Consider the following 27,133-nt stretch of genomic DNA (forward strand, 5'->3'; position numbering starts at 1 on the left):
CCGTATCACACACAGGACTTCTGAATGGTTGGCACAGATAATGTATCTCTCCCGCCTCACTCTGTTCTTCTCTCCAATTCCTGGGTAGTTCATCTCTGGTGTGGCCCTCATCGCTGGCTCTTATGCTAAAACATCAAAAGTTAAATGCCATTAAGATGTAATTAAGATGACAAGGACCCTGTGAATTCCATAAAAGACCTTATTAATTAGGGTCCCTCTTCAGCAGACAATTAGAACACAGCTCATAGCCTGCTGATTGGACTGGTGTGACTGTTAGATTAATAACTGTGGGTTTGTATTGCAGAAAAAGGTGCATAACCTCAATTAGATATGCATCTATAAGCATGAATCAGGGATGTTTGGGTCAGGAAAACAAAAGGCACAGCGAGGGAGGAATCCGGAAGGCTGTGACACAACGCCCTCCCCTCAACATTTGTCATTCAGTAGATATGCTTATCCAGACTGACTCACAGTAGAAAATGCAGACATTTTCCTAATGTCATACTGGCCCCATGTGGGAACCAAACACATAACCTGGCATAAGTGTGATGATTCTAGTAAATGTGCTATAGGGAGCCTGGAAACTGAAGAACTTTAAACCCCTAAAACAGACATTTTAACCACTAAGTACAGTATCTCACAATTTTCGTAAATTTTTGATTATATCTTTTCATGTGACAACACTGAAGAAATGACACTTTGCTACAATATAAATTGGTGAGTGTAGAGCTGGTATAACAGTGTAAATTTGCTGTCCCCTAAAAAAAACACAACACAGCCATTAATGTCTAAACCGCTGGCAACAAAAGTGAGTACACCCCTAAGTGGAAATGTCCAAATTGGGCCCAAAGGGTCAATATTTTGTGTGGCCACCATTATTTTCCAGCACTGCCTTAACCCTCTTGGGCATGGAGTTCACCAGAGCTTCACAGGTTCCAACTGGAGTCCTCTTCCACTCCTCCATGACAACATCACAGAGCTAGTGGATGTTTGAGACCATGCGCTACTCTAACTTCCGTTTGAGGATGCCCCACAGATGCTCAATAGGGATTAGGATCTGGAGAAATGCTAGGCGAGTCCATTACCTTTACCTTCAGCTTCTTTAGCAAGGCAGTGGTCGTCTTGGAGGTGTGTTTAGGGTCGTTATCATGTTGGAATTCTGCCCTGCGGTCCAGTCTCCGAAGGGAGGGGATCATGCTCTGCTTCAGTATGTCACAGTACATGTTGGCATTCATGGTTCCCTTAATGAACTGTAGCTCCCCAGTGCCGGCAGCACTCATGCAGCCCGAGACCATGACACTCCCATCACCATGCTTGACTGTAGGCAAGACACACTTGTCTTTGTACTCCTCACCTGGTTTCCGCCACACACGCTTGACACCACCTGAACCAAATAAGTTTATCTTGGTCTCATCAGACCACAGGACATGGTTCCAGTAATCCATGTCCTTAGTCTGCTTGTCTTCAGCAAGCTTTCTTGTGCATCATCTTTAGAAGAGGCTTCCTTCTGGGACGACAGCCATGCAGACCAATTTGATGCAGTGTGCGGCGTATGGTCTGAGCACTGACAGGCTGACCCCCCACCCCTTCAACCTCTGCAGCAATGCTGGCAGCACTCATGTGTCTATTTCCCAAAGACAACCTCTGGATATGACGCTGAGCATGTGCACTCAACTTCTATGGTCGACCACGGCGAGGCCTGTGCTGAGTGGAACCTGTCCGGTCCTGCTATCTTTATGTAGAGCAACTAGGGGTGTAACGATCCATCTACTACATCGATATATCGATTTATATTCCTATGATCCAACTACATCAATCTGTGCTCAGCAAGTTGGCCTTCCGGACGACATATATCGATCTAACATCGTTTTAAAATGTAATCAATCGATTGTATCGATACTAGGAAATAACCCATTGGATTTAAGCACGTCAGACTTTATAGGAATGTTTTTTCTTAGCACTTTTAATGGTAAAGGCAATAAATGTTACTCAATTCAGTCTGCCTATCCGTGACGTCATCGCCCCGGGCAAGCAGCAGCGCAAAGACAACAAAACATAGCATGGCAGATGGCAGAGGAGAAGCCGACGAGCGAGAAATTATCAAGCCACCATTGCGGTCCAGTGTGTGGAAAGTGTTGGTTGCACTTCATTTCTATGTTGAAAAACAACAGCAAACGTAGCAGGTAAACCTACTGTTAATTCAACCTGAAGAAATGTTGGTTGCACTTTATTTTTGATATTAATATAGTAGTATTTTTATGTTGAAAAACAACAGCAAAAGTAGCAGGTAAACCTACTGTTATTTCAACCTGAAGATATGTTGGTTGCACTTTATTTTTGATAGTAATATAGTAGTATTTTTATGTTGAAAAACAAAAGCACAAGTAGCAGGTAAACCTACTGATGAAATGTTGGTTGCACTTACTGTACTTTTATTGAAAATGTATTGAATATTGAAAATGAGAGCAGAACATTTTAACTTCCTGTTAATTCAACCTAAAGTGTTGGTTGCACTTTATTCAAATAAAATGTGAATGCATTTGCCATTAATTGTTGTTTACTTGTTTGTTTATATCCATAATTAATTGATACCTGATTTCCTTACAAGAAACAACAGGAATCTAGGAAACTTCACCTGCACTGTCCAGTATCCAGGTATTTATTTCAGTCAAACGGGTTGAATTTTTGGCTGAAAAGATACTGAATCGATTTCAAGTCACTGAATCGTTTTGGATCGTATCGTTCTAAATGAACCATTATCGGCCTTGAATTGTACCGACAACCATGAATCGTGATACGAATCGAATCGTGGTTAAAATGAATCGTTACACCCCTAAGAGCAACAATTATTTTTTTCAGATCCTCAGAGAGTTATTTGCCATGAGGTGCCATGTTGAACTTCCCGTGACCAGTATGAGGAAGTGAGAGCGATAACACCAAATTTAACACACCTGCTCCCCATTCACACCTGAGACCTTTTAACACCTACGAGTCACATGACACCGGGGAGGGAAAATGGCTGATTGGGCCCAATTTGGACATTTTCACTTAGGGGTGTACTCACTTTTGTTGCCAGCGGTTTAGACATTAATGGCTGTGTGTTGAGTTATTCTGAAGGGACAGCAAATTTACAATGTTATACAAGCTGTACACTAACTACTTTACATTGTAGCAAAGTGTCATTTCTTAAGTGTTGTCACAAGAAAAGATATAATCAAATATTTACAAAAATGTGAGGGGTGTATTAAAATGTGAGGGGTGTATTAATTAATGTGAGGGGTGTATTATCTTGTGAGATACTTTAAGTTTCATAAAGTGACCTCTCATATGATGCCTAATACATGCCACATTTCCACTGGTTCTTCACCCAGGTATCGGTGGAGCTACAGTGTTTTATGCTAATTTCAGCTTCAGGAATTTGTATTTACGCCAGTAGTACAGTTAAAGTCTTACATATGGCCATTTGAATAGAAACGTTTTACACTATTGTTCACAACAAGGTGATAAAGAGCAGAGCTTGTATTAGAACAGACAATTAGAATGATTTAACTACGCCCATCAGCTTTTCTTAACAAGACTGTTGAAGTTCTATAAGGAAACAAAATAGATCTTCTTTAAAGCTAAAACAACCAGAAAGAAACGTTCTGTTCCCTCGCTTATCACGCCCATTTTAACTTGTGTCTGTCATAGCAGCTTTCCATTAGTTTCATCTTGCTTATTGACCAATAGCTGTCCAACTGGTTTATGTATACAAGCTGAATATAATACATTATTAAACAACATATTTCTGTTAGGATGGGATTTCACGCTCTAATACAGACCCCATCTGTTCGATGGCATATTTCAAACCATACTTCCTTCAGACTTAAACACTATTCAAAAGCTGCGCATACATTTCTTTCTCCAAACTAAAAAAAAAAGTAAACATTGACTGTTGTTTACAATTTTTTGTAAACAAGGGTTTAGCCAAAAAAGTATATATGGCGGCTCAATGCATTACCATTGTCTAGGGAAGGCAAATGGTTGTCACGAAAGTAGTCCCACCCGCTCCCTTCAGAGCTGAAATGCTTGCCTGACTGACAGGAATTTTATCAGAACCCAGCATGGTAGGAAGAAGACTAGGGCTCTTTCTCTCTGCCTCGGAAACACCACACTGTGAAAAGCAGACAGATAACGCAGACTGACAGACTTCTCTCCCATCCTGAATCAGTGCGCCAACACACCGACCCCTCTCAACCTGCCAATCAACACCACCTCCTCGATAAGGACTCATTGTCTGCATTTTAGATAACATGCTGCTTTAATTTGGCGCGACAGGCGTTTGTCTTGTCACTTAGGCTCTGGTACATTGACTCCTTGTCGCATTTCACTTGAAATTGGAGGTGTTTCAATGCAGATGTGTATTGAAATATATCATATAAAGAACTTCCAATGGCAGACACTTTTTGGGCATTTAAAACTGACATCTCGGAAAGTAGCCAACAGACAAAACACACAACTTTTTACAACAGACACTCGTCACAACACCCGGACAAAACACATACTGTGCTTGTATGTGAATGTGTGCTTGTTGTGTCATTGTTTTAATACAGTGGGGCAAACAAGTATTTAGTCAGCCACCAATTGTGCAAGTTCTCCCACTTAAAAAAGATGAGAGGCCTGTAATTTTCATCATAAGTACACTTCAACTATGAGAGTCAAAATGAGAAAAATAAATCCAGAAAATCACATTGTAGGATTTTTTATGAATTCATTGGCAAATACCTCGGTAAAATAAGTATTTGGTCACCTACAAACAAGCATGATTTCTGGCTCTCACAGACCTGTCACAACTTCTTTAAGAGGCTCCTCTGTCCTCCACTCGTTACCTATATTAATGGCACCTGTTTGAACTTGTTATCAGTATAAAAGACACCTGTCCACAACCTCAAACAGTCACACTCCAAACTCCACTATGGCCAAAACCAAAGGATACCAGAAACAAATCTGTAGACCTGCACCAGGCCGGGAAGACTGAATCTGCAATAGGTAAGCAGTTTGGTGTGAAGAAATCAACTGTGGGAGCAATTATAAGAAAATGGAAGACATACAAGACCACTGATAGACCAAAATAGAACTTTTTCGTAAAAATTCAACTCGTCGTGTTTGTAGGAGAAAGAATGCTAAGTTGCATCCAAAGAACACCATACCTACTGTGAAGCATGGGGGTGGAAACATCATGCTTTGGGGCTGTATTTCTGCAAAGGGACCAGGACGACTGATCCGTGTAAAGGAAAGAATGAATGGGGCCATGTATCGTGAGATTTTGAGTGAAAACCTCCTTCCATCAGCAAGGGCATTGAAGATGAAACGTGGCTGGGGCTTTCACCATGACAATGATCCCAAACACACCGCCCGGGCAACGAAGGAGTGGCTTCGTAAGAAGCATTTCAAGGTCCTGGAGTGGCCTAGCCAGTCACCAGATCTCAACCCCATAGAAAATCTTTGGAGGGAGTTGAAAGTCTGTGTTGCTCAGCGACAGCCCTAGAGGAGATCTGCATGGAAGATTGGGCCAAAATACCAGCAACAGTGTGTGAAAACCTTGTGAAGACTTACAGAAAACGTTTGACCACCAACAAAGGGAATATAACATAGCATTGAGATTAACTTTTGTTATTGACCAAATACTTATTTTCCACCATAATTTACTAATAAATTCATAAAAAATCCTACAATGTGATTTTCTGGAAAGAAAAATCTAATTTTGTCTCTCATAGTTGAAGTGTACCTATGATGAAAATTACAGGCCATTCTCATCTTTTTAAGTGGGAGAACTTGCACATTTGGTGGCTGACTAAATACTTTTTTGCCCCACTGTATACAGGACCAAAATCCCCACAAAAAATGTGTTAGACATTGGGGGACAATCAAGAAAAGGGTTATTTCAGGCATGTGTTGTTAGGTATATGTTAGGTTTAAGATTAGAATTAGGTTCATAGTTAAAAGGCTCTGTACAAGGTTATAGCTAAAGTTGAGGTTAGGTTAAGTGTTAGGATAGGAAATGGGTGCTGGAGGGCTGAAAAACATCTCTTTTCCTACCTGGTTCTCCAGTAAGATTTAGTCCCTAAACAGAAAGAGGATGAAGACCAGAATTGTTTTGGCACTCCTGGAATCCTTTTTTAAATCCTCACAATATGACTACAACCGAAATTGTGTATGTGGGCGTGTGTGTGTTGACTTCCAAACAACAGGAAAGACACACTAAGAATGACCCTAATGGTCATAAATATTATATGAGAAGCAAACCAGAACCCCCATATAACAAGACCCTGGCCTCGTTCTCCAATGCATCTTTTGTGTATATGCGCGAGTTGTGTGTGACATGTGTATGTTGTGGGTGTGTGTTGATGTTGTATCTAAAGCCCTGCATAAACTCTGTCAACAACTGTTGTTTTTATGCATAGAAAATGCACCAATGAAGTTCTACCCACTTAAACACCGAGTGGACATCAAAAAGGAGGTCCAGACACTTGAAACAAAACATTTCACAACAAATTAGCCCTTAAAAGGGGCCATTAAGACAGCAAACACAGCAGCAGACGCTACGAGATCTCTCGGCTTGCCTTTAATATAGGCCCATTGCTGTCACAGTGATTTATGAACAGAAAGAAAAAAAATATTCTAATCTTCCAGCTGTGCCACAGTGCACCAAGACACCCCTCAGATAAGCCTGCTCTGGGATTGGGACTGTATGCAAGTGTGTGTGTGTGTGTGTGTGTGTGTGTATGTGTGTTACAAGAATGAGAGAAAGAGAGAGGGAGAATGATAAGAAGGAGTGACTCGGGTTGCTGCGCTAACAGGGCAATTCCATTTGTAGATGTCTGAAAACTCCAACAGCCTATATGTTATATTACGGTTAGTCAAACGGAGGGGACGTAAGGCGAAGGCTATGTGAAATAGACCCAGTTCAACAGACGGTTCAGGGGTCATGCTGGTGAATATACAAGTTAAGCCTGTCACCCAGTAGGCCTATTAGTACATGGATGAGCCATATGACAGCCTTGTGTCCGTGGTGTCTAACACAGGCTGGTGAAATAACACTGGAGACAGGGGAGTGGTCTGGGGGGGGAGAGGCAGACAGCCAGGTGAAATAACACTGGAGATAGGGGAGTGGTCTGGGGGGAGAAAGGCAGACTGGCTGGTGAAATAACATGGCTGCAGGAGATGCATAATTGCTAATGCATGTGTGTGTTTTTTTTACACAACTTCACGGAAAATGTGTGACAGCAGTGTAGCATTAATGCACGCACGCACACACACAAGCAAACCTCTCCCCATACAAACAAGCAGGCTTTGGGTGTGAAACAGCTCATCCTTCATAACAGAAGTGCTCGACCCACATCTGCGAGCAGGGTAGGAGGGATGGATATCGGAGAGGAAGAAGCCATCGTAGCACTGCAACTCAGCAGAAAGAAACCCCACTTGTTTCCAGTTTCACTACTGACTTAGAGGAAAATGAGAAGGAGGACAAGGAAAAGAAGTAGTAGGGGAAGGAGATGAAAACATTTGAAGGGATTAAAGTACTGCAAAACAGATGAGAATGTGTCAGAAAGTGACATGAGTGAGGAGAACATCACAAAAGCAATGGGAGAAGTAAGTTGAGTTGTTTGAGGTATGAGGCAGTAACAGAGGAAAGTGAGGAGAGCGATAGAGAGCGACAGGCAAAGGGAGATGGCTAAGTATGTTAAGGCAGATGAGCTGTTTGTAATATTAACAAATCTGATATCTGTAATCTGCTTTGTACACAGAATAGAGCAAATACCCAGAAAAAAAAAACTAAACCAAAAACACATTTATCTCGCTCTTTGAACCTTATGTTCCATAATGCTTTCTTCCATTCAGCATTGTCAGACCAACACTATAACACCCACAACTGAAAATGACATGAACACAATCACTGCAGTTATTGAGAGGGACGGTAACACGGGCAAGTTGTGTGTCAGGTGGGAGGCTGGAGCTTAGACAGATGTTTTCAGTAATACCATTAGGTAATCCTTTAACACCACCAAAAACAAGATCATTACTGCCAGGCCTATTTCTGCGAGTGTATCTGCTCTATTTGTCCAGGCAGGTTTTCAGAAAGCCTCAGTCTGGGTCATTACATAAAAGCCTACTACTGCCTCATAAATATACAACCCATCTAACCTGCATGGCACTACACCCTGAAAGGCACTCCAGTTTAATTAAAAAACAGGAACAAGCAATATGGCAACAGTTATATGATGATGCTGGAGCGCACCGGGTTTGGAAACCTCCCTCATGCGACCTCCAAAAATAACGCAGAAAATCTATTTTTACATTAGGAATATAAGAACCCAGAGCAATGAGTAAAGGGGACACTGTGGACAGCGCAGGTATTAGGATGTCTAAGGGGACATTAAAGGCTTTTAGAGGGGAATATAGGTTTGAGGGAATTTGAAGTCTTATACTAGTCTTTAACCATTCACCCAACGGTGTTGCCAGAGTTTAACCTAGTCCCCAGGCTTGCAACTTCTAGCATATTTAGGGCTCAAACAGGCAGCACCCCTCTTGCTATGGTTCTGGAACAACAGAGCCACTTACTTGCTACATACTAAAGTTAACATGCAGGTTATCATGCTCTACACATCAAATAGGTACATAAATCTCTGTGGTGACCCATTTATTCAAAAGACATTTCTATTAACAAAGTGATACATGGAGAAAAAGGCAACATTCCAGAGAAAACCACATTGTAGCATGGGGACATTGTGACTGCCTGAGTCATTATTTTTGATTGCCTGCCATCAGACTGATATGCATATCATTAATATGTAGGGCAAAACAACTCAGTGTAACATAATTAAATAGGGAAGGCACTCTTTTCCTTATTAGGACAATGTCTTCCATCCGAGTATTGTAAAAAGCCTTTTTAAAAAGTTTACATTGAACAGTAATGTCGCTAAGATGTCACCACGCATTAAAAGCATGGAGAATCCACTTCGAGAATCCCTTGTTGCCGAGATGTGATTGCGCCTCCTCCTAAATCAGCGTCGCACCAACGCTTGCGTCAGGAAAAGCTGGCCCAGGGCCACAGAGACAACGGGGTCATGCTGACAGACGCTGACGAGGTTCACCTGCAACCACCCCAGGCTTGTCAGGGCAGGTATAAAAGGGCCCCAGTACAGTAGGAGGGGAGCGTGACCTCCTGTGTTACTGCTCTGCCCGGATTACAGGTACCCAAAGAGAAGGGAAGAAGAGTGCCGAGGCCATCGACTACACAACTGTGCACACCAACACCTTCAGTGCTGCCATTTTCAGAGCTAAGAGCTGGTGTTCAAACGCACAGCCCTCTGACCTACGCCCTCAGGACCTACGCCCTCAGGTAATAATTGGAAAAGAAGGACTGCAGACGAGACGCGTCACTGCCTACAATGGGCATCGTCCATCCGTCCATTCCAGATATCCCGCATTCAACCAATATCAGTATCTCCCGATCAAAACCCACGGCCATGTGTTCATATCGCCTATGCCATTTGGATCCCAACGTTCACTAAAAAAAGAAGTAAAAAAAATCCCTCATACAGAACACTCCTACACTTTCTCTCACATACACACACACACACAGAGCCCTGGTTGACATGCAACGATTAGTCTTGTCAATGAATCTTGTTCATTTAAAACGACCTGGGAAATGTTTATCGAACTACATAGACAGTGTGCAGAGATAATGTGCAGGCAGGTCGTTTTCTGCCAAGTCATCTTTCTCTTAGGCACACTGATGAGTTAATACCTGAGCACGATCAACTCCTACTTTATCGAATTACATAAAATGCGAGGGAATCCATGACATTAGGTGCTTGACGTCAACACAGGCAAGCAGGTTGAGTGAAACTGCTATTTTTCCTCTGGCAAGCTTACATTGCTGGCCGGTGCTCATTGTTCTGTGAGATGAATTAAAATAGAACATGTGGGGATGAGGTTATAGGATGAATGTCAAAATACGAGTCGTTCATTGACGTTGTGTTCCTGGTGTATCAAAACAGACTTAACAGGATATTTTTTTTTCTTTCTGATTGCTCTTTGGCTACCAACCAAGTGGCTGGTATAATTGACGGACCTATCCGCCACTAGCAAATAAATCTGTCTCCATTTGGTGGGTGGTGGGAGTCCAGTTTTCCCTTGACCTAAGCCTTTGAATGAACTACGTTTTCACATCTGAGTGTACTTGCTCAAGCAAAGCATTAAAAATTACTGCATGGCACCTAACATAGCAATCAATCCACAAAAGCAGTGCAATCAAACTATGAAAGCAGTGAAATCAATCTACGAAAACACTGCAATCAATCTTCCGCATCTTCATAACCAGTATCGCAAAGGTGGAGGAGAGCCTCGTTTTGTTAGTGTCTACTGTAGCAAGCCGGCGAGCAGGAGCTTTCTCAATTTAGGTTTCATTGTAGTAATACTGTGTATTGCCCCATTTAGCATCAATGACAGCGTGCAGTCTTTTGTAATAGTTGTCTATGAGGCCCCGAATTCTAGCAGGTGGTACAGCTGCCCATTTGTCTTGGCAAAATGCTTCCAGGTCATGCAAAGTCTTTGGTCGTCTTGCATGAACCGCAGGTTTGAGATCTCCTCAGAATGTCTCAATGATATTAAGGTCAGGACACTGTGATGACTACCCCAGAAAATTCACCTTTTTCTGCTGTAACCACTGGAGGGTCAACTTGGCCATGGGCTTAGGGTCATTGTCGTGCTGGAAAGTCCAAGAGCGTCCCATGCGCAGCTTTCGTGCAGAAGAATGCTAATTGTCTGCCAATATTTTCTGCATTCATCTTTTGCCATACATTTTCACAAGATTCCTTTAGAGCTCACACACACAAAAAACATCAATGATCCACCACCATGCTTCACAGTGGGGATGGTATTCTGTTCACTATAGGATGTGTTGACCCTACTCCAAACATAGTGCTTATGGTTGTGACCATAAAGCTCTATTTTGGTCTCGTCACTCCAAATTACAGAGCGCCAGAGCTGTGAGGCGTGAGAGCTGTCGGGCATATTGGAACCGGGCTTTTTTGTGGCATTGGCACAGTAAAGGCTTCTTTCTGGCAACTTGACCATGTAGCTCATTTTTGTTCAAGTATTGTCGTATTGAGCTACTTGAAACAACCACACCACATTTTTTCAGAGCTGCCTGATTTTCTCCTGAGGTTACCTATGAGTTTTTCTTTGTATCCCAAACAATTTTTCTGGCAGTTTTGGCTGAAAAATTTCTTGGTCTACCTGACCATCACTTGGTATTAAGAGATCTGGAAATTTTCTATTTTTTAATAAGTGATTGAATAGTACTGACTGGCATTTGCAAGGATTTTTATATATTTTATTTATTCTTTTTCATCTTTATAAAGTTCCTTTACCTTGTTACGCAGGTCTTTTGACAGTTCTTTTCTGCTCCCCATTGCTCAGTATCTAGCTTGCGCCGTTTTTTTTGCATTATCAGTCACATTTTCCAAATCAATGCCAACATTTCACTATTTCTGCCTGGGCATGTTTACTTATGAGCACAACTGTATATACATCCTGCATGAGTTCGGGTCTAGGAAATGTCCCCCTCAAATATTTAGGAAACGTCTCAAACTCTGATCTTGTAGGCTACTACAAGATCTGAGCTGTCAAAGTTTTTCTTGCGATCCCATTGCCACATTTGAAAGCTACATATTAGCTCTTCTTCGCTGGTACAATCAACTTCCATTTCTGACACCGTACGGAAAAGCACCACAGAAGATGTAAAAATTAAACTCATGGTTGAGTATGGTAGAGTACGGTTGCTTTATATAGAAATGAATGGACTTCCGGCAGAACCGCCATAAAGTTTTCTGTGCCTGGTGTGAACGAGGCTTTAGATAACTTGCTATGGCGTTCGCTAAATAGCTACGCACCTCTGTAAACAGTTTAAAGAGACTGTAAAACCAGATGGGAGAGAGAGAGAAAAGATAGCTAGAAGACAAGACAGACTGGTGAACAGGGCAGCCAAAGAAAGGATCAGTCCTGTCCTGGAGGTTTGCATAATGCATTAATGTGGATTAAACTTCTAAGTTCAATTTTAAATGAATCAGCCTGGAACAAAAAGAGCATATGAAATGCATGGGGCTTTGGTCACTGGGATTTTCTCATGTGCATATACAGTATAGGATGTCTACACCCACATTCACACTGACTCCAACTACACACAGACTGTATAGCATGGCCCAGGCCCAAAAGGGCTATGTACAACTATGTTTTGACAAAACAATTGCAAATAGTTAAGGCTGCAGAATAGTTCTTCAAATCCAGTCATACAACAATCCTCCTCACCCCTCTCTAGCCCCATTGACATTGCACTTGAACATTCTAGACTTCCACCCATCTGCCTCTTGGCACTCTCCCTAGCTGCTTCCTGTTAGATGTACCAATCTTGCACTCCGTCATCCCATAAGGTCATCCTTTCATCTGTGCCCTTCACTCCTCCTTCAAGCTCTCTTCTACAGGAGTTGCACAGGTCAGATGTGCAGCTAACCTTTTCAAAGCAGGAAACCCTTGCTACAAATGACTCATTAGCTTCCTTTCAACTTTACCTGGAACTTACTGTTCGGTAGATATCCACCTTGTTTCCACATCAAACAGAAATATGCTGAAATTCAATTAATTTAAGATTGTTGTGATCACTCTAATATAAACTTTTTTTTTTTTTTTAAAGAAATCATATTTGTCTTAACTTCTACAAAGGTTTACTCTTATTTAAAATACAAAAGGTTGTCCGTTTCCATTTAGATTCCATATAAAAGGTCTGTCAAAAGCATAGCAGTCACTCCAAAAGCCCATAGCTAATTTTCAAATGGGCATGAGCATTTCTCCACGTATTTATGTTTCCCTTGGAAATGCTGGGTAATAATCTGCATCACTCTCTCTGTGTGCAATGCCGTCTGCCTCGTGTGGTAGGGCCTGAGTGTACGGCTGGTTCTAAATGAAAGTGATTATGCAGTGAAATAGGACAGAGTGGAGTGTGGAGTGGGGGTGTGTGTGTGTATGTGTGTGTGTGGGGGGTGCGGCCTTTAGAGTCCCCCAGACCATCCCCTCGCCTGCCTCCATAGCAGGTCACTGAGCACTCCTTATCTCAGACACACACCGCTGCACAGTCAGGCCGACGGTTGGAATATGTTTATTGAATTACCTAAATAAACCAGGATTCACTCCAAAACACTACTGATGAGTTCCCTGCTGGGCTCTCGGTCTCCTAGTTACTGTACAGTTCTTTGCCTGTGTTTTCTATCCTCAGCAGCTCACTGTTGTTTCATTTAGGAGACGCATCCCCCACGGCCCGCTATTCCCCGTTCAAGTCCTGCTCACGATGCACCTTAGCCCAGGGAAATGAGCCTTCTCTTGGGCTGAGGTTGATTCAGGCACAATGACAAGCAAGTGATCACTTTGGCACATTCTAAAGTGGCCTAGCTGGTCCTTCACCAGAAGAGGACAGGCTAGCTTCAGAAACACAGGGCCATCATGACAGGTTTTACAAAAACATTTAGATGTGTCAATGCCTAATTACAAAAGGTGCACTTTCACTTCATTTCCATGTCTGTGATGCATATTATTCATTCTCCAAAGCTATTTTGATGAGTAAATTATTAAAGCAAATCTACATTATTACTCTGATCAATTTGAGGACAATAACCAGAATATTTTTTTTAAAACATGCTAATCTGTATAAAAACATTCCTTGGTAGACAGAAATGTTTGTGCTGACAGGCTAATAGTGTAGGGGGGGGGCATCTAAGTATTTTCAGGGAGCTGGATCTCAAGGCTTCCTTCCTTCACCTAAAGAGACAGCTCATTAGGTTCCTAAGTGGATTTTTATTCAAAATGCTTAAAACAATCAACCAGGAACCACGAAAAATATTACATCTCCAAATATCTCCATTAGGTCAGACAATTAAATGCATGGTGAAACTGGCGACATTTTTACCTGGCCTAATTATTAGATTGCCTGATAAAAAGGGTGCTTTTTCCCCTCTTCGCTTAAGGTCACTGGAAAAAAAAACTGCTTTGACCAAAATAATGCGGTCCACCGACTATTGTTTCTGCAGTGGGTAAACACATTTCACCGCTGTAACTCAGACAGTTATCTGAACATGATCATAATATTGATGCATGTTAGATTCAATATCACGTTTCAAAAATGACATACATATTTATATTGTTAGCCAGGGATTCAGCAAGGTTTACAGAAACAGAAATAAAAGTCTGCCGCTGAAAACGAGGAAACAGCATGTTCATAAAGGCCTTCTTGTTTAGAATAATGTCAGAGATATAGAACGGTCACTTGATGTGTTAGTCCTATAACCCAGTTGGAGTACAGTTGGGAGAAAAGGGCTAAAGTGTAGTGCAGGGTTCAGACATACATGTTTCTTTAATCTGGGGCTAAGAACAGGGGGTCCATTAATCTCTGCAGAGTAAGCAATAAGGTGCCATTTGGGATGGACTCAGGCAGGGTAATGAAGACAAAGGGAAGGCCGCCATCCTTTCGATAAACCCCAACAACACCCCATGGGGTTGTTCAATTTACAGAGAGCTGAGGGGACCGAGGCAAAGTGGACTCTGTGGAGTGCATCAATAGTATTTTCAAGACAGGTCAAGCAATTTCCCAGGTGTTACCTGCCAAAGCCTGATATGAGAGCCAGTATATCTGCATCTCCATCCTGGAGTCTGAGGAGAGACTGACGTGGGTAAATATAACAGGGTGGTGGGTGGGCTGCAGACCTCCAGGGTTGTGTGGGGCCTGGGATGTGGGACACAGGTGTTGGGGAATCTAATGTGACATTATGTTAAAGCTGAGGAAGCACAAGGAACCTGTGCATCCCGGGTTCGTGGATGGGGAGCTAAGCCTCGTTTGGGGGGGGGGGGGGGGGGGGTCTGGGCATACTCCCCAAAACATACTTTCATCATGTATTTTTAGAGTAACAATGGGTGTTAAATCTATCAAAATTAGGTTATTTTTGGTCAAGGTTGGCTAAAAGTATACCTGTCTCACAGTTTGTGTTAGACACTGATCTAATATGATTTCAATTCTATCTAATCCACTCTGTCTTCATCCATCCAACACCAACAAAAGTCACAAAAACTGCTGTACTATGTAGCCAAAACACCTTTGTCAACTATATTTATAGTAAATGAACATCTAAATATAGTATATTTTGATTCTAAGCAAGATTTCTAAGCAAGAATAATTTCAAAAAGCAGATTTTGTCATTAGCCCATTCATCTCGGAATAAAAACATTAAAAAACATTTCATAATTAAAAAAAAGAAACATTTAACAACCGGATCTCCCTTTCTCTGAACAGAATACGTTGCAATACGTTAACTTCAAACCCAAACCAACATGAATCTGTGAAACACGCGCAGTTTTGCAACTGTGTTCCTGATGATTATTAGTGACATACAAATGTTAGCTAGCATGTCATTAATGGGAAATGAACATTTTCAGTAGTTGGTTAGTGTTGTCGCAAAGAAATACCACCCCCTATTATCGCCCACCAATTATTGGCCACCTTATTATTTTGTTAAATTACATTATAATTTATTTTTATTTGCATTACAAATGACAGATCTTAGTCTTCTCTGAAGTGTCTACTAGAAAGTTGTAGCTAGCTTTCTTGCCTTCCGGTATAGAAAAAAAACAGATCACTTTGATATTACAGTACATGACATCTGGTCCGTCACGCAAGTCAAAATGTACCAACTGCAACTTGTCCACTATACCTCTCCCATGACATTTCTACGATCTCAAAAGAACGTTTTAACCTCCATACATTTCTATAAAAAACGGCCTAGCGACGTAAAAAAAATAGGCATAGCGACGTCCCTGGTACACAGGTTACCCTACTGTGCTGGAGGCTAACTGCCCTGTCTTGTCCCAGCTGAGATGGACACTCATCTCCTTTACTCTCAGGGCCCTGACTAAGACAGATCTGTTAGGGCTTTGGGTAGGTAGTAAAGGAGTTGCCAAGCATTACTCAAAAGAGATGTACAGTGGGTGCATGTATGTGTTGTTGTTTGTGTGTATATATATATGTGTGTGTAATGGGGGATTTTTATGTAATCGGTGAGGACAGAAGGCCTGGACACACAGAGACAATCACACCCGGGGTACTGTTACCTACTGCTCAGCTGGGCTTTAGGAAGAACCAACAGGCTAGAGGGCGAGTGGTGAGAGCCAGGAGGAGCAGAGAGGGCAGGCTCCCTGTATACAGGGCTGATATTCATGGCAGGAGGCCGTGGGCTGAAAAAACTCCTGCTGCTACACATACACTAACACAGTGTCAGAAATGTATCAGGCCAAGACTGATGAAGTGCTAGGTTGGGGCCAGAGAAATAGTGGATTGACTAGAAAGGTATGAGTGATTCTGTGCGTGTTTTTATCTCCCTGTGTGTGTGTGCGTATAAATAGAGTGAGCTCTAATTTCACTCAATGCCTGTGGTTCATCTCACATTGCATTCAACTGATGCCGCTGACATGAAAACAGCCAGAATATCTAACCAACACATTTACAACAAAGGGTCCAATGAATAATAATGGCAATTATGTATCAAGGAGGCAAAAAAGTGGTTTGAAGGTCTGCATAACCAGCTATATATAAACACTTGCAGCACTTCTACTCAAGAGAAAAACACATCTCAATTTTAAAAGGTAATATCCTGCATAACATTCTAGTAGTATACACATTTTGCCACAGGGTGTGTTGGGTTGGGGGGGGGGGGGGGGGGGGGGTCGAGTCCGATTTTCATGACTTGCGACTCGACCATTTGTGGTGATATGACGCTAAAGACAATGAATATTTCAGAGGAAATGCTCAGAGCGGTTCTGTTCAGCAGTGGGAAGTTCACGCGGCACCAGCCACACACATTGCTTATTAATTACACAGACACGCCAGCATCGAACAGAGACGCTGGGGACCTTCCTCCACTGCTCCAAGGTCCAGTTCTAATGATGACGTACCCATTATAGGCCCTTTCAACAGAGGTCATCTTGGGCACTCTGACTGGTCTGCAGCTATGCAGCCCCATACGCAGTGTTGTGACCCATTCCTCAAGTAAGCATCATAAAAAATGTCTGTGACTATAGATATTCTGTCTGTTCAGACCAGACGGGGTAGCTTTGGTTGCCCTGAAGCATTGATGATCCTTGGGCGCTAAAACCCTGTTGCAGGTTTGTGGTATGTCCCTCTTTAGACTACTGTTAGTAGATACACAACCACTGCTGACCAGGAGCCCCCCACAAACTTTGCTGTTTCACAGACGCTCTGACCCAGTCGTCTGACCATAACAATTTTTGCCCTTAGGTCTTTACTCCTGCCCATTTCTCATGCATCCAACATGTTGACTATGACAGCTGATTTTCTGCCTACCCAGATCTTGACATGTGCCCTTGTTAGGGGGTGATCAGTGTTATTGGCTTCACCTGTGAGTGGTCATAATGTTTTGGCTCAGTGTATCAGTGTATGGTTTTATGTCACCGAGACCAGAAAACGTATGTCCTCCGTTTCCAGGTAAATATCTATCTAGCAAAAGAAATTATGGAGCAAAGCACCAACATGACACCAACATTTACTATTTTGATAATTTTAGTAGGACCCCATAGACAAATCCTGTAATTGTTCAGAGCCCAGTGATCATCTTTGGGCAAAGCTGAAAAAAATGTTTTGCTTCCCAAGCCATGTTTGCATCGCCAACTGTCTGTGTAGAGATGAGATCCCTCATCTCTTTGCCAGAGGGCATTAAATGTTACTGCCTACAGTACTCCCTTGCCCGTTTGCTCCCTTCCTTCTCAGTTCAATTTCAATTTAAAGGGCTTCATTGGCATGGGTACCATTCGTTTAACATGTCAAAGCAAGTAGGAAAAAAGCTGTATAATAAATAACAGTAAAAACAGAAATAAACATCACTCTACTGCTCCTTTCCTCTTTACCGATTCCGCCTTCTCACTTCCCTCTTCTCTCCCCCTGTCCCCAGGATTAGGCCTCTGATGACTGGCAGGGCAAAACAGCCCTGGCACTGCTCTCCCAGTCCATTTTAAAGGAAGTTCGTAAAAGTATAATTCACTGCTGGAGTGAAGACACAGGGTTGTGGCGTCAAAGGCAATGTGTGGCATATAGCAGAATGACAACACGCACGATAGCCCACAACAGGGAACAGAGTGAAAACTTAAGTCAGAGCACACATATTCAGCCCAAGCCATTAAAGCAGACTTTTAGAAGATTATGCTGTCGTTGGGGGCCGATCTGAAACATCTGCAGAAAACAACCGGCCTGCTTGTAGGAGACATTCTAAATGATCAGTGGACATGCTGTGCAGTCACCATACCTCTCTGGTGAAGAGCATGCTGACAGACGCCTGAGTGGAACAGATAGCCACATATTAGTGTAAAACATTTGTAAAATTGCTGTTAATACATGCCCGGTATTTTTGTCTGTTTCAGTGTTTGTGCATACTTTTGCTTCTCTGAGAACCTGTGCATCCTCGTGTAGGAGTACTTTGGCTTTATCCAAGCATTGTGTTGAGTTTATGGACCGGAAGTGCCAGTCAACCTGTTGCACACATAATGCTACTAATATAACACATGTAGTTGGTAAATATAAATGTTTTCCCATATTTAATTAACTGTTTCACATATTCAAACCTTGAATTATATTAGTTAAATGTATTATTCCCAAATTTTACCCAGAACCCCCCCCGCCATCTTAATTCAAAAGTCCAATGTGTATGTCTTTGCAGAGGTGTTTAGCCTACTCTCCAGCATCTATGTGCTTGGATCCAGATAACTAGGATTTAACCGGTGAGCACAAGGAGTTGCAATGATGAGGCAAAGCAAACTAGTCTGAGTCGGTCAGATGAAAAAGCAGCTGTTAAATCCCCTGGCTACATGTCTACACTACATCGCTTCAGACGTTGTCTCTGGTTCAGAAATGTAGCCCATTTCCTGGACACGCCTGTGCGTGGTGGCTCTTGATGCACTGACTCCAGCCTCAGTCCACTCCTTGTGAAGCTCCCCCAAGTTCTTAAATCGGCTTTGCTTGACAATCCTCTCAAGGCTGCGGTCATCCCTGTTGCTTGTGCACCTTTTCCTATCACACTTTTCCCTTCCAGTCAACTTTCCATGAATATGCTTTGATACAGCACTCTGCGAACAGCCAGCCCTTTCAGCAATGACCTTCTGCGGCTTACCCTCCTTGTGGAGGGTGTCAATGAGTGTCTTCTGGACAACTGGACAGCAGTCTTCCTCATGATTTAGGTTGTGTGTACTGAAGGCTCAGGGAGTTCATTAGTTGATCAGAGCTCTTCGAAATTTCTGTATTGTATTTTCTTTTTCTAATATTCTGATACTGGATTTTTTATTTCCATGAATTGTAAGCCATAATCATCAAGATTAAAACAAAAAAAGGATTAAAATGTTCAAATCTAAAATATATGAAGGTCTCACATTTTGATTTGAATTACGGAAAAAACTTTTCCACAATATCTATCCAGACAGATAAAAAGATAGCTAACAAGAGTTGTTGATTTGTGTTGAAACCTTAAGCGTTTATGAACATTTTTAATACTTTAAATAAAAACATCAAAACACAACAAAACATCTGACTAAAAGCTCTGCAAACCCCACAGCATCAAAAAGTTAAATATAGGTCATGTATTGCATGGCGGCCTATACGGTTGATTGTCTTTAGTTGACTGGGCGACTGTTTGGTTTATAGGGCTGTTGTTCCACCAACTTTATTAGTAAAGCAGTTACAAATGTATCCTCATTTCTTCATGGCGCACAATAAACCTGCCAGATTCACACCTTTCTCAGGATTAATCCATTGCATGTTGTGTGTCATACATCTGAAAAATGCATGTGCAGGCAAGGTCTGCTGACCATGAAATTCATTTTCACGTAAACCATTAAATTAGCTTAATGACAATAAAAGTATGTTTTGACCAATGTATACTAGGCAATTCTGACTAATCAAAAAGAACATTAGACTTTCGACCAACCATGTTTTGTTTTGGTTGTTGGGGACAGCCCTAGCGGCAAAGACATTCTCATTCCCTCTATAGCTAGATCTCTTTCTCTCACTCCCTGTCTCTCTAATGAGGTTGCCTATTTGTTGTTCCCAACAATGAAGTGGAGATAGGAGGCAGGATATATATCTCTCCATATTCCACAGGCCTTATCTCATACAAATTAGACCTGACAAAGACAAAACCTGGGTAAATGATGCAGCTTACCATATGCAGCTTTTACAAAATCACACTGATTGGCCAGATGGTTGCACAAAAACTCTCCTCCTCACTCTGTCCAACCTACTGTCATGAAAATCAGTAAATCAGCCCTGAAATTCAATAAAAACTTAACGTAAAATCTATGGACACAAAATTCTTGTGACCAATAAACATGTGTGGATGTGGCCTGACGTATAAATGCATACAAATATGGAGGAAATATGATTCTTTTTTGCCACAGAAATACTGGATTTACAATTACACAGATTGGCCCAGCAGTGGTGCTAAACAAATTACATCTAATTTGTTTGTCACAAGCCATATCAACTAGCCCATAGGGCCATCATCTGCGACACAATCACTGTTGCTTTGGGTATTTAAACAGAGAGAAGAGCAGAACCGCCAGACAATAATAACAACATCAGTAATTGACAGACAAGAAAACAGCTCAAAATATATAGTATAGTTTCCTGGACCTGGGAAGGACTGGGTGAAAGTATGAAACACAAAAGAGTAGAAGGAGAGTAGAAAAAGAGATGGGCAAGTTTAGTGAGGGGAACATGAGGAAAGCAATTAAATGCTGATAATTGCTCTCATTAGCTGAGACCGGCTAGATGTGTCGAGAAAGACTAAGATGATGAGGTGGCTTTATTTCAGAGGACTCTGGGATGGACATATTGAGTACAGGGCTGGCTTAAGACCAGATAGGAGAGAGCGGCAGCTTTCCTGCTGATAGCAGAATGGCTGATAAAACATGGGCCCTATCGCCAGCTCTGCCTCGCTCCCTCAATCCCCATTCCCTCTGCAACCAGAGTGAGCAGGACGGGGGTAGATGGGCATACAGGAAGTGATGAAGAGATTAGAGGGGAATAAGGGAGGTGTGGCAATAGTGAAGCGGCTGGGCTGGGAAAGATAGAAGGATGATAAGGAGTTGAGGGACTAAGTGAATACTTTCAGCCCACTGATGTTACCATTTCTCAATGGCTTCTAACTGCGGTATGACAGGATGGGTTCGTATAGGAATGGTGGTATGTAAAAACTAAAGATATCAGTGACTATGTTTCCTGTCCAAAATCAAATACAGCTGCAAACCTTGCGGAAGCTTTCTTCCCACGCTTGCTTTACTCCGCTTTTATCAACTAAGCTCATTAGTATTGAATAGACACCTAGTAGAGGATTCCACTTTGAATGTGGAAGGATGCAGCCATTTTTTTGAGAACACTTACTGTACTCCCATAAGAGAGATGGGTGAAATTAGAAGATTAAGAAAACAAGCACAAAAGTAAAGAATGGAAACAAAAGCCTGACGTCTTGAATTTAATTCAAAAGGTAAACATTCTCCACCTAAAACAAACCTAAAAGTTATTATTTTCTTCAGGAGATGGCCATAAACTTTAACAAGTAATGCCGGAGAGTTTTAAAAAGGCCGGGATCTCACCTTTCTGGTCAAAACAGATACAAATTGTTGAGGTGTACTCACATTTGAGGACGTAGGTATGTAGGTATGAAAAATACATATTTTTTTCTATTCAACAAAAGGCTTGAAAAAAAACACGTTTTGTAAGTATAGTAACAATCGAAATCACAACAGTTTTTTTTTACTTGATAATACATTTTGGCATGTCTGTTTAGGCTCCAAACTGTGACATTTTGATCCCTTTGTAAATACATTATATCCCCCTTATTTGGGGCCATATCATCAGCGCTTATAGACACAAAGTATTTCTCTATTAACAGTTTAAATACATGTTTCAGGCCTATACAAATGTGTTTTCCTTTGGATTACAGTTTTTGTTTCAAGCAATATATCACCATTGCACAAACTTGTTCTGGCACAGCATAAGCCAAAGCTCAGTGTATACAGACAAATGACTTAACCAACAAATGCAGAGGCGCTCCAAACAGCGGGGAGGTTTGTTCTCCTGCATACATTTGTGTATCTCTGTATGATGGAGTGACTTGTGTGAAATGGGGGCCGTCGCCGACTGAAACAGGATGTAATTAGCAAGAATAATGGCAGCTCTCTCCTGGAACCATCAACGAGTGAAGCTTTGATAGCTCGGTCCGCAATCGAGTCTGGTTTTCTGCTGAGCCCCAGATATGAGCTGGCTGTGGCAGGCAGGAGGCGGCCAGGGAATTATGATAACACTGCCTGGCTTAATGACTACAGACTGCCACGCAGGCTCAAGTTCACACTTTATAGCTAAAGCTCAACTTCAGAAAGGACGCCTCTCACTCACTCACCTTGTAAATCCACCAGAACTTTCATACATCAAAGTCAAGGTGTTCTCTTTTAACAAAAAAAATACAAAAACATTCAATCAATACATTTTCTTCACGCAAACGAGTCCCACCTGCAAACATTTTGGATGCGGCACTTACCTCTCGATGATGTCAGCGATGACACAGGCAAACATCTGCAGGCCCTCGGGAAGCTGAAGGGCCACTGGAGAAAAGAAGAGGACAATTAGACCGTTAAACCAGCCAGGCTTAGTGTACACAGCCATCGTTGGGTCAGTTAAACATGTTATTCAACACATCCCAGACAACCTTAGCCATGTTTTTACGTTAGCACGGCATCTGAGGGAAACAGCCATTTCAAAACAGTTTTCCCTTGAATACTCCATTACTCTTATCTTATCTTACTGAGTGGTGCACTATGGAGAAACGGCAAGTATATCAGCTAAGCTCTGTCTTTACACCTTCCTCTTTTCCCACCGATCCATTTGAGTCAAACTGTTCACCCTGGCACCTGTCTCTCTCAATGACAGCCGACAGCTTTATGAGTCACACTCGCTATAAAAACACACCTCAATGGATGTCATGACTAGATTGATTTTATTGTGCTCATAAAATTGTCCCATTAACAATCTCCCACATTAGCAAACATGTTTCATTTCAAACATTAGATTTCTCTAGTATGAGCCACCATAATGAATAATATTGGACAAGTGTCAGAGATACAGTTAAGTGGTTGCACATGTATGGTTTATCGTCCTGGCTCTAAAACACACACACACACACCTCTCAGCAGACAGACCCCTATGGATCTGACAAGGCTGTTTCTTCCCATGCAGCATTAAGATAGCATGGAGAAATGGATTAAATCACTGTGAAATGGGAATCAAGCCATCACACAAAAGAAGGATTGGTCCTGCTGCAGATGTAAAAGGCTGAGAACAGCGTGTGTTTCCGGTAGGAACTTATCCGAGTGTGACACCAGCTAAGACGAATCAATGGAAAATGCTTTCATGAGGAGGTTGACTCATTGGCGTAAAATATCACACCTTGTCAAATGATGCAAAGGACTTTCAAAGAGAGGGGAAAAAAATGCCATACTCTGAAAATATAGGCCATCACATTTTCTCATCCAATTAAAATCTTAAGCCATGGCGGTGGATCCAACTTCTTCGGGATCATTAGTCCAATGGACCAAAAAAAGCTCCCCGAAGGTATAACACCCAATGCAGCATCACTTTGCATAGCAACCATTTGATCTCAATCAGTTTCTTGGGTATATTCATAAAGATCTTCTGGAGTTCTACTAAGTAGTGTGTCGCCCCTCTAACAGCACCGCACCGGTGCCAGTAACAACTGCCTGGCCCAGAGGACGCAGCACAACAACGTCAATCAACCACTTGTATTTTGACAGTTGTTCTCTAATCGAATCCTCAAACCACACTCAATTTGCACACAAAAGCATTGACAGAAGAGAGCCTGCTGAACGAGATTGAGTAGGCCATTTTCAATTCACCTGACAAAACCATGAGCACAGGCCAGCAGTGAAGGATTGTGCACAGATTCTAATTGCTACAGAGGAAAAACAAGTTTCACTCAAAACCCCATCTCTGTACACTATGTACTTAGATTAAGAATTTCCAGGGCTGTAAAATTAATGAAAGACAATATGTATCATGTACCATGCAGGTTATTAAGATTAATCTACGACTGCTGGCACCAATCCTTCCACAACCGCCTCTGCAAGGCCGTCTAGGACAAAGCCACTTCATCTTCCCCAGAAGTTTGAACTTCAGCTGTTTGATTAATTCCCCCAATTCTACTGGGTTTATAGTAGTAAACACCCTCCAGGGCCCTAACAACTAAACATCTGTTTCCTGTGCCTCTCCCAGTTAAAGTAGCTTAAAGTGCTGTTTCAGATTTACTGTACAGTGAACAAAGTAGTCAGGTCCAGAAGCAGTTGGACACTAACACAGTTTTCTAAATGTTGGCTCTGTACGCCACCACAATGGATTTGAAATTAAACAAAGAGATACAATTCAAGTGCAGACTTTCAGCTTGAACTGAAGGGGTTGAACAAAAATATCTTATGACACATTAAGGAATTGCAAGCATTTTCATACAAAGTCCCTTTATTTCAGGGGCTCAAATGTAATTGGACAAATTAAAACAATCATAAATAAAATGTAAATTTTTAATACTTTGTTGAGAATCCTTTGCAGGCAATGACTGCTTGAAGATGGACATCACCAAACTTTGCCAGGCCTTTACTGCAGCGGTCTTCGGTTGTGGTTTGTTTGTGGGTGTTTCTGCCTTAAGTTTTGTCTTCAGTAAGTAAGTTTTGGGACATTGTCAATCTGTAAAGTGAAGCACCATCTGAATCTGAGCAGACAATATATCCCTGATTCTGACTTCTGTCACATCATCAATAAACACTAGTGACCCAGTGCCATTGGAAGCCATGCATGCCCATGTCATTACCCAGCCTCCACTGTGTTTTACAGATGATGTGGTATGCTTCGGCTCATGAGCAGTTCCAAGCCTTCTCCATACGTTTTTCGTCCCATCATTCTGGTACAGGTTTTAGTTTCATCTGACCAAAGAACACTTCCAGAACCGGGTTGGCTTTTTTTGATGTTTTTTGGCAAAGTCTAATCTGGCCTTTCTATTCTGGAGGCTTATGAACGGTTTGCATCTTGTGGTGAACCTTCTGTATTTGCTCATGTGAAGTCTTCTCCTCATGGTAGACTTGGATAATGATATGCCTACCGCCTGGAAAGTGTTCTTCACTTGGCTGGATGTTGTGAAGGGTTATTTCTTTACCATGGAAAGGATTCTATGATCATCCACGAATGTTGTCTTCCGTGGACATCCAGGCCTTTATGTGTTGCAGAACTCACCAGTGCATTTTTTTTCTCAGAATGTACCAAACTGTTAATTTGGCAAGTCCTAATGTTCCTGCAATTTCTCTGATGGATATTTTTTTTTTTGCACCCTAAGGATGGCCTGTTACATTTGCATTGACAGCTCCTTTGACCGTTTGTCGAGGAGTCACAGCAACAGCTTCCAAACGCAAATACCACACAGGGAATTAACTAGTTTCACCTGCGTAATTGATGAAGAAAGAATGTATAGCACACACCTGCCCATGAAACAGCTTTTGAGTCAATTGTCCAATTACTTTAGGAACACTTGAAAAAGAAGGGGCAGCAAATACACTGATCAGCCATTACATTATGACCACCGGCCTAATATCGTGTAGGTCCCCCTTTTGCTGCCAAAACAGTCCTGACCCGTCAAGGTACAGACTTCACAAGACCTCTGAAGGGGAGCTGTGGAATCGGCACCAAAATGTTAGCAGCAGATCCTTTAAGTCCTGTAAGCTGCGAGGAGAGGCCTCCATGGATCGGACCTGTTTGTGCAGCACATCCCACAGATGCTCAATTGGATTGAGATCTGGGGAATTTGGAGGCCAAGTCAACACCTTGAACTTCTTGCTCTGTTCCTCAAAGCATTCCTGAACCATTTTTGCTTTGTGGCAGGGAGCATTCACCTGTTGAAAGAGGCCAAAGCCATCAGGGAATACTGTTGCCATGAAAGGGTGAACTTGGTCTGCAACAATGCTCAGGTAGGTGGTACATGTCAAAGTAACATCCACATGATTGGCAGGACCCAAGGTTTCCCAGCAGAACATTGCCCAAAGCATCACACTGCCTCCGCCGGCTTTCCTTCTTCCCATAATGCATCCTGGTACCATGTGTCCTCCAGGTAAGCGACACACACACCCCCGGCCATCCACGTGATGTAAAATAAAAACGTGATTCATCCTACCATGCCACCATATTCCATTGCTCCTTGGTCCAGTTCTGATGTTCACATGCCCATTGTAGGTGCTTTCAGCAGTGGTACAGGGGTCAGCATGGGCACCCTGAGTGGTCTTTGGCTAAGCAAGCCCCATATGCAACAAACTGCGATGCACTGTGTGTTTTGACACCTTTCTATCAGTACCAGCATAAACCTTTTCAGCAACCTGAGCTGCAGCAGCGCGTCTAGATCGGAACACAAGGGCCAGCCTTTGCTCCCCACATGCATCAATGAGCCTTGGCCATCCATGACCCTGTCGCCGGTTCACCGCTTTTCCTTCCTTGGATCAGTTTTGATAGGTACTGACCACTGCACACCGAGAACACTCCACAAGGGCTGCAGTTTTGGAAATGCTCTGACCCAGTCGTCTAGCCATCACAATTTGGCCCTTGTCAATGTCGCTCAGATCCTTTCACTTGCTTATTTGTCCTGCTTCTAACACAACAACTTTGAGGACAGAATGTTCACTTGCGGTCTAATACATCCCACCCACTGACAGGTGCCATGGTAATGAGATTATCAATGTTATTTACTTCACCTGTCAGTGGTAAACCTGTGGTGGACCATCACTTAACCCCTTTTTCAAACAGTTAAACCAAAGCGGTGACAAACAAAAAAAATACTTTTTCAGTCACAGTTTACAAAGTAGTCAAAGAGGTGTTATCAATTAAACTCAAACCTAAGCCAATTTACCAATCCTTGACAAAGAGTTTACAGATACCATTTCATAGGCA

The 27,133-nt window shown here is 42.2% G+C and overlaps 1 protein-coding gene across 2 annotated transcripts in view; it reads right to left on the bottom strand.

Annotated features, from left to right (window-relative positions):
- Positions 1-27,133, bottom strand: part of dph1 (diphthamide biosynthesis 1) — a 73,478-nt gene that overhangs the window by 31,225 nt on the left and 15,120 nt on the right. For both annotated transcript variants that reach the window (XM_020043913.2, XM_013135067.3), the window contains exon 3: positions 22,680-22,743. In XM_020043913.2, coding sequence (XP_019899472.1) covers positions 22,680-22,743 — 64 coding nt within the window. The remainder of the gene's footprint in view (positions 1-22,679; positions 22,744-27,133) is intronic.

This window comes from Esox lucius, chromosome 1 (assembly GCF_011004845.1).
Source record: "Esox lucius isolate fEsoLuc1 chromosome 1, fEsoLuc1.pri, whole genome shotgun sequence".
NCBI lineage: Eukaryota > Metazoa > Chordata > Actinopteri > Esociformes > Esocidae > Esox > Esox lucius.